This window comes from Sinocyclocheilus rhinocerous, unplaced genomic scaffold (assembly GCF_001515625.1).
Source record: "Sinocyclocheilus rhinocerous isolate Xijiao unplaced genomic scaffold, SAMN03320098_v1.1 scaffold1539, whole genome shotgun sequence".
Taxonomy (NCBI): Eukaryota; Metazoa; Chordata; class Actinopteri; order Cypriniformes; family Cyprinidae; genus Sinocyclocheilus; species Sinocyclocheilus rhinocerous.
This window is the reverse complement of record NW_015662173.1, coordinates 191613-200268: the sequence shown is the minus strand read 5'-3', so window position 1 is coordinate 200268 and position 8656 is coordinate 191613. Positions and strand designations below refer to the sequence as shown.

The window sequence follows — 8656 nt, the reverse complement described above, 5'->3', positions numbered from 1 at the left end:
ATATATATATATATATATATATATATATATATATATACACATTGTCCAGAACAGTGAAGATAAACAGGGTAACTGCATTGACATAATAAAATAATGTAACAGTATTACACATAAATCACAGATTTAATATATATATAGAGGCTACATATAAAACTGTGGAGCATGACATACCACTCGTCCCATTGTCTCACCTGTTGTCTTCATTCTCGATGATTCTCGTGTACCTCTCCAGCTCGCTCTCCAGAGAGGTCTGGTACATGGCCAGCTGTCGGCAGTCGTTGGTGTATTTCTCCAGTGACCTCTCGGCCTCTTCGATCTCCTTCCTGAGGGTCTCGATTTGCCCGTTGTACAGCTGGATCTCGTCGTCGCAGCTCTCTTGTGTGGTCTTGATGGTTTGTTCCAACACAGAGGTCTAGAAAAACAGATACATTATACATATACTTTATAAATACCATTACAGTTTCAATTAGCTGTTTTCTATGTGAATCTCTGTTAAACTGTAATTTATTTCTGTGATCAAAGCTGTATTTTCAGCATCATTTCTCCAGTCTTCAGTGTCACATGATCTTCAGAAATCATTCTAATATGCTGATTTGCTGCTCAAGAAACATTTCTGATTATTATCAGTTGAAAACAGTTGTGCTGCTTCAAACTGTGGAAACTGATACATATATATATAAAAAATACAATTATCTCTGTAACAGCTGACAAAAAAAAAAATCAATGCTATTGTCCACTGTTAGCAACATTGTTAAACATGTAGACTATGTACGTTTGTAAGTCAGTAAGTATTATTTAAAGAAATGAATAGCCTACTTTTATTCTTCAAGTATGCATTATATTGATCAAAATTGACAGTACAAACATGGCTTGACGATATGCAATTATTACTGAATATATATATATATATATATATTCAGTATATGTTAATAATTACATATTGTCTGGCCTATGCCATTAGTAATAATATGAACAAATGTTAACGTAATATTGTAAGACCATTTTTGGTTACTTTTATATGCAATTGTACAGTGCTGGGTCTCCATTTATTAGTTACAACCTGGGTAATGAAGCAAAACCAGCTTATTTGCTCTGATCTATGTTTGAAAATGAAATCCAGAGTTTAAAATTCTGTCCATCATTAATTTGGTCATTTGGGCTATCGTACAACAGTCCAGTGCGTCTCTGTCAGGTGCACGTCATACTCAGAAGATTCTGAACCGCTGGTATTATTGATCTGTGTCTGAGTGTGAGAGATGATCCAGCTCTTGGTGGCTCACCTCGGTCTGCAGCCGCTGTTTCTGTGCCTGGAGCTGGCAGATGGCGCTCTTGTACTCCTCCATCTGACTGCGCAGCGCTGGCACGCACCTCTGAGCATTCAGCCGCTCTTGATCCTGCCAGAAAAGAGTAGTTATGATTAAAGATCTGATCACACTGAGGTCGAACATGTTTCAGCGGCAGACAACAAAACTGCAGCGTGCCTATAATAAACAGAATGTTATCATGTTGGTGTGGACACTAATATAGGTATTGTTATAGTTATTATATTTCATAAATCACTCCACACCATTTGTGCAACAGATGTGAATGAATGATACCTCAAAATGTTTTTGTTTTTTTCTAAACAGACTATCACCTGTCAGGCTATGAAACGAGCAAAACAATCCCACAGACTTACGAAGAAAGAGGGACCTTTTGACTTGGGCCAGTAAGCAACCATTCATAAACCATAGCAACCACACATCAACACACTAAAAAACACTCAAACACCTTAGCAACCACATAGCAGGGCCTTGGCAACCCATTTTAGCAATGTGCTTTTCAGTTTCGCAGAACCATGCGCCACTGGCGCATTCTTTATATACTAATACGAGACATAATTATAAAAGTATAATTGCTTGGTTTGCTAGCATGTTTCTGATGGTTGCTAATACTGTACATGGTAGCTAGCAAAGGTCTCTACTAAATGTCAGTGTTTTCCCTTGAGGTGTTCCAGTATCTACACGTTTGTGCTTTTTTTCGCTATTTTTAGCACATTTTAAGTAAATATTGCATAGCAAACAATTGTTCATTTAATTCCAGTGTATGAGTTTACATCTCAGCTGCTGCAAATAAATTGTATTACATGTCATGTATTGGCCGTACATCTTGCTCATTAATTATATTTCAATAGGCTCTTGAATATTTCCAAGGATGGGCAGTATTTCACATACATGTATTTAAAATATGTATTTGAAATACAAAATAGTATTTTGTATTTTAAAGCCTTTGGAAAAAATCTAATGTAATTTGTATTTAAATACATTTAAGATTAGTATTTTTGTATTTTCAAAATACATAAAATACTGTCTGAATCATTCAGACAAAGCCCCCTCCCCTTCCCTCACAACTCCATTCAGCATTGCATAAGCACATTTTTTGGAATAAGATAAGGAGAGGATGTCATGGTCAACTGTAGCTTCTTGTTGATTAAAGTTCAAAAGTGCATCATTCAGATTTGCCTTCAGTTATCATGAAGGAATAAAATAGCACCAGCAAGGGTAAAAATAGTGTTAGCCGATCAGTTTTGATAGTTAATCGGTTGATGTTTTTTATTAACTAACTTGTCAAATGTGTTTAAAGGGGTTATCGGATTCCCATTTTCCACAAGTTGATATGATTCTTTAGGGCAGTGGTTTTCAAACTTGTTCCTGGGGACCCACAGCTCTTCACATTTTGCATGACTCCCTAATTTACACACCTGATTCAGATCATCAGGTCATTAGGAAAGAGCTCCATGAACTCAAATGAGTGTGTCAGATAAGGGAGACATGCAAAATGTGCAGAGCAGTGGGTCCCGAGGAACAGGATTGAAAACCACTGCTTTAGGGTCTTAATGAAAAGTCTATAACAGGGCTGTCCAAACTCGGTCCTGGAGGGCCGGTGTCCTGTAGAGCTTAGCTCCAACCCTAATTAAACACACCTGAACCAGCTAATCAAGCTCTTACTAGGCATAGAAACTTCCAGGCAGGTGTGTTGAGGCAAGTTGGAGCTAAACTCTGCAGGACACCGGCCCTCCAGGACCGAGTTTTGACAGCCCTGGTCTATAACATACTTTGGTTAAAATTTCTCAATGGTAGCGTAAAGCAACACCCTTTTTACCTTTTCACCTTGAAGAGGTGTTAGTGAGGCCAGCAGGGGGTGCTCACCCTGCAGTCTGTGTGGGTTCTAATGCCCCAGTATAGTGACGGGGACCCTATACTGTAAAAAGCACTGTCCTTCGGATGAGATGTTAAACCGAGGTCCTGACTCTCTGTGGTCATTAAAAATCCCAGTTTTTAAATTTGCCAAAAAAGAGCCAAATTTGCCCATTGGCCTCTGACCATCATGGCCTCCTAATCATCCCCATATACTGATTGGCTTCTTCACTCCTTCTCCTCTCCACCAATAAGCTGATGTGTGGTGGGCATTCTGGCGCACTATGGCTGCCGTCGCATCATCCAGGTGGATGCTGCACACTGGTGGTGGTTGAGGAGATTCCCCCGGTTTCATGTAAGCGCTTTGAGTACCCAGAAAAGCGCTATATAAATGTAACAAATTATTATTATTATTATAATTATTATTGTCAAAAACAGCTCTGTTCACAGCGACCCGTTTCGGTGCATGGCCCTTTAAATGCTAATGAGCTCTGCTCACCCCGCCCCTCTCTTCTGTGGGGCGCAGTTCTCATGAGACGGTAAACTTCAGCTGCATTTAGCCGCGGAACATGCTAACTAGCACATTATTAGGAAAGGCAATTTGCAAAGATTCATAAAAAAAAACTTATACTCAACATAACAACATAGAACATAGACGCATTTAGGTAGGTCGGGGATGCATTCCCGTCAAAAACATACGTAATCCACTGCATCTTCAGCGGCTCAGATGTCGACAGTAAATTTATTACATTATTGTATAATAATGTAATGTAATTGACGACAAGACTGGCAGGAAGTCGACCCAGAATATTGGAGTCATGTGCTGGGGTGATTAGCAAACCTCATGATGGCTGATAGGGGCATAGCAGTGTCCGTTCATGTACTAGAAATCCCTACATAATGTATATTTATACATTATTACATCCAACAACAAAACACCTCAATCGCTTAGCAGACATTTTTGTCTACACCTGCTCCGGCATCGAAACAATGGCAGACGGTTTACAGCTCATCAGGGCGGGTCTAAGGTAAAACAGCAGTGTCAATCAACAATCGTGGGAGGGGCCTGGGTCTGTGTAATGTCTTGATTTTAGAAAAGGGTCATGATTTATCAATATTTTTAAAAAAAAGAACACTGGGTGGATTTTTACCATTATAGGGTGGTTGTGTACACACACTGCCAAGACACAGTTCAGTTCAAACAACATGTAAAAGTGAATTTTGCATTCGATGACCCCTTTAAAGCATTACTGCATGTAAGGGCTGGGTGATATGACAATACATATCGTGCCGATGATATAAAGTGTGAATCGATTTAACTTTTGCTAAATTGTTTATGTAGATAAGCCTATCGGGGTAAGCAAAAAATATCCATGCAGCTTATAGTGGGCAGGAATTATTGGAACGTTGGAGTGGAAAAAGAAGCACAGGCGAATGAGTAATAGAGTGTGATTTAATTGATGCAGTTGCACTTATTATAAGTGCAGTATGCCACGAAAGGAAATTCAGATTTACACTCGCACGTTGGCAGGCAGTTTTTTGAGTGTGCGCTCCGAGATGGAGTGGAACTCTGACAAGTAGGCCTATACTTTTGACTTAAAGGTATAGTTCACCCAAAAATGAAAATTACCCCATGATTTACTCACCCTCAAGCCATCCTAGGTGTATATGAATTTCTTCTTTCAGACGAATACAATCAGAGTTATATTAAAAAATGTCTCCTCAAAGCTTTATAATGGCATTGAATGGGGGTCGAGATTTGAAGCCCAAAAAAGTGCATCCATCCATCATAAAAAGTGCTCCACACAGCTCTAGTGGGTTAATAAAGGCCTTCTGAAGCAAATCAATGCACTTGTGTAAGAAAAATATCCATATTTACAACTTAATAAACCGTAATCTCTAGCTTCTGCTAACTGTTGTATTGTGTTCACAAGAGAGTGGCGTTCCAGCGGATGACGTAGAAAGTAACGCGAACTCCTGTGAGAATATGCTTGTCTCGTGAGAGACTGGGAGTCTTGTCTCCTCTTGGCTTATATTGAAATCCTCCAACATTTTTCTTTGCAAATCCTCATTTTGTACTCTTTGTTCACATTTTTGGGCTTCAAAATCTCTACCCCCATTCATTGCCTTTATAAAACTTGGAAGAACCAGGACATTTCTTAATATAACTCTGATTGTATTCGTCTGAAAGAAGAAAATCATACACACCTATTGGATGGCTTGAGAGTGAGTAAATCATGGGGTAATTTTCATTTTTGGGTGAACTATCAGGTTAACTTGCCGCGGAATCAACTCGCCGCTTTCTCTCATAGTGGAAGCGTTTTGTGCAGTTGAAGCCTTGTGTATACTTTCACCTGGCTCTACGGCACGGACCTGCTGACTGCATACGCTCCTCCCTAAACGGACAAGGCTTTTATACTTGATGTGTTCGCCTTTGTATAATTCTGTGAAATGACATGGGGATAAATTGTTCTCCAAACCATCAGAAAGTAGATGGTGAGGGGAAGTAGTTTGCCGAGTAGTTTGTCAAACAATCAATTTGTGACAAGTCTGTGTTTTTTGGGGGTTTTTTGCATTCAGAATAGGTCCAGATAGATTTCAGCCTAAAGGGATACTTGAATACGATGGCCAATTTCACATGTATTTTGTGTATTTTCAAAATACAAAATACTGTATTTGTATTTAAATTAATTTTTTCCACACAGCATTTTGCATTTTTAGTTTAAATACATTTTCATGTATGTATGCCCATCTCATATCTCCTGACTACTAATAGTGACTGCTGCAAAGTTTGCTTTGCTTCACTTAAAGGGGTCATGAACTGAGAAACCAAAATTCCCTTGATCTTTTGACATATAAGAGGTAATTTTGCTATAAAAACATCCTGTAAGTTTCAGAATTAAAATATTTCTCGTTAGTCTAAAAACAGCTTATATTGAAGCCAGTCTGCAAAAATGACAGCTTGCGGAATGTGCCACTGTAATGAAATTACTCATTTGTAAGGGAATTAATTATTATTAATTCATTCAGGTTTTAAAAGGACTCGAATCTGAAAATTCTGAGTCAACCTGATTAAAGCTGAATTCAAATCTGATAGTTTACACTTTAAATCAAGGGTCGTCCAGCGAGCCGGTGATTCTTAGTATATTTTAACAATTTGAATATCTGTATTCTCCCTGGCCACGGGATAATACAATTATGATAATTTGTAAGCTCTTAGCGAGGTAACGTAATCTTGGCAAAGGTTTTAACCTTGAAATTATATGACACCAAACAATGATTCGTTATAAATGAAACATGAATTTTATTGGCTACTCTAGAATACATCAAAACTACGCTAAAACACACATACACACAAACATACAGTTTCTTTAGAATGAGAATTGACGGAGTTTCATAGTTCTACCTCGTTTTCACGAGTGATTTAAATTCACCTGAGAGAACTCACAAAGCCATCCCTGCCTGTTTAGCCCCACCCACCGATTCCACATCCCTGCCTGTTTAGCCCCACCCACCGATTCTACATTGCTGCCTGTTTAGCCCCGCCCACCGATTCGCGTATGTAGTGTTTAAGAGAGAGGTGAATGCAAGTCTACACAGAAACCAAACGATAAAGATGCTCCAACAACAAGACGCTGTTCAGTGCCAAACTGTGGAAAAACAGTGTTTGCATTGCTTTCCTTCTGATCCCAATGTTAAGAAAGAGTGGATGAACTTTATTTTTAATGAAGATCCAGACCGCATCAGTAAGAACTTGGTCCTTTGTTCACTTCATTTTACCGTGGATTCGTTTACAAACAAGGCACAATTCAATGCGGAAATTTTCAGAAAGATTGAAACTAAAAGACAATGCTGTCTTGTATTGTACACACTTGTAAAAGTGTGAGTAACTGAGTAACTGTTGTCATTACATGCTCACTATTGCTTTGTCTGTTATACAGATCGTTTGATATGAGTATTTATGCATTTTTAACCTAAATCACAGCAGCGTCCATCTGTGAAGGACGTAGGCTGTCAAACATACACAACTATTAGCCAATCACAGCAGTGGGCGTTTACCTCCGAGTCTACAATCCTCCACGCCTATTCAAACAGAGCGTTCTGATGAGTGGGGTTAAAAACGGGACAGAAAATAGCCTATTACTTCTAAATTATGATGTTTTTTGATGCAAAAATCTTGATAACATTGTAAGTGGTCAGTGCAAAATAAAAAAAACTAAGGCAGTTCATGACCCCTTTGAAATATGAACAAACACAACAAATTACATAAAAACACATCCCAAAAAGCAAAGCATACATGAACACAGTGATCTTTCCTCAAGGTCCCTGCAGTACAGACGTGAGACATGCACTCATACAGTGTGTCTGTGAGGAAGCGTGTGAGAAGCAGGAAGATAAAGGGTGTCATCGCTCAGGGAGACTGATCACTCAGAGCACATTCAGAGAGCCGCGCTAATTTCACTGGCACCGCCGCCGCACAATTCTTATTGCATGTGACACCTGGAGAGTCAGCAAGGGCCCGAGGCGCTGTGAGCCACAAGGTCACCCTACCTTTGAGACGGACGCGCTCGCCATGAGGGGAATAGTCTGGTTGATCTGGTGCAGGATGTTTAGATACATCTGGATTTCAGTGAGGTTCTGTGGAGAAAACAAACACAAGAGACAGGAATCAATGGAGGTGGACGTGATGAGAGCCGGAGACTGTTGAAAGGTCAATTTCATTACAGAGGAGACCTGCACACCAGGAGTTTACAGGATGCTTTCCTTGCTTCACTGCGATTGTGGGAGCAATAAAAAGTAAAATGTTGTGCCTTAACAGATGGTTATATATATATATTTGTGCTTGATCTTTCATTAAAAATAAATTACTTCACCTTTCTAAGCCCTTTAATCATCTGCAGGTGATTAATATATGAAGTCAAGTTCACACAGGTGTCAACACAGCAGGGAAACCACAGGAATCCCTAAACATATCATTCACTGGGGCGCAAGCACTGTACAAAAATGTATGAATAAGATTGTACTAAGTCATACAAATTAGCCACTAATTTAACCAAAACGTGAAACAGCTACAGAAATAGCCATGATATTGTGGTGGAAAAAAACGCATGATATTCACTGTGTAGGGGAGAGCGGGCACAACCTAATACCTTTTGACTTTCTCAGTTTGTGTAAGTCCACATGGGGTTCAGAGTATAGTTTTTTGTCCGCATTAATTTCACACTTGTCTAGTACAAATATGTCACTTTGTTACTTAATTACAGGCCTATATGTTTTTTTATTTACCCCAAAAGAATGGAAGTGAAATGTGACAACATGCCCCGTAGGCGGGGTACATTGTAACATCTGAGGGGCATGTTGTAACATGACCATATGACAGCTTAAAATGTTATCTGGTCTAATGAAAAAAATATATAAGACAAACTAAAATATTTTGTCAATAAAATAAAATTATTAACTTTTTCAAATAAAAAAATGGG

The 8656-nt window shown here is 39.0% G+C and overlaps 1 protein-coding gene across 1 annotated transcript in view; it reads right to left on the bottom strand.

Moving 5' to 3' along the window:
* LOC107727893 (filensin-like) overlaps positions 1-8656 on the bottom strand; it is a 34421-nt gene that overhangs the window by 15566 nt on the left and 10199 nt on the right. Inside the window, exons 4-6 of the mRNA XM_016537930.1 lie at positions 7728-7814; positions 1281-1394; positions 192-412 (exon numbers count right to left, since the gene is read on the bottom strand). Coding sequence (XP_016393416.1) covers positions 192-412; positions 1281-1394; positions 7728-7814 — 422 coding nt within the window. The remainder of the gene's footprint in view (positions 1-191; positions 413-1280; positions 1395-7727; positions 7815-8656) is intronic.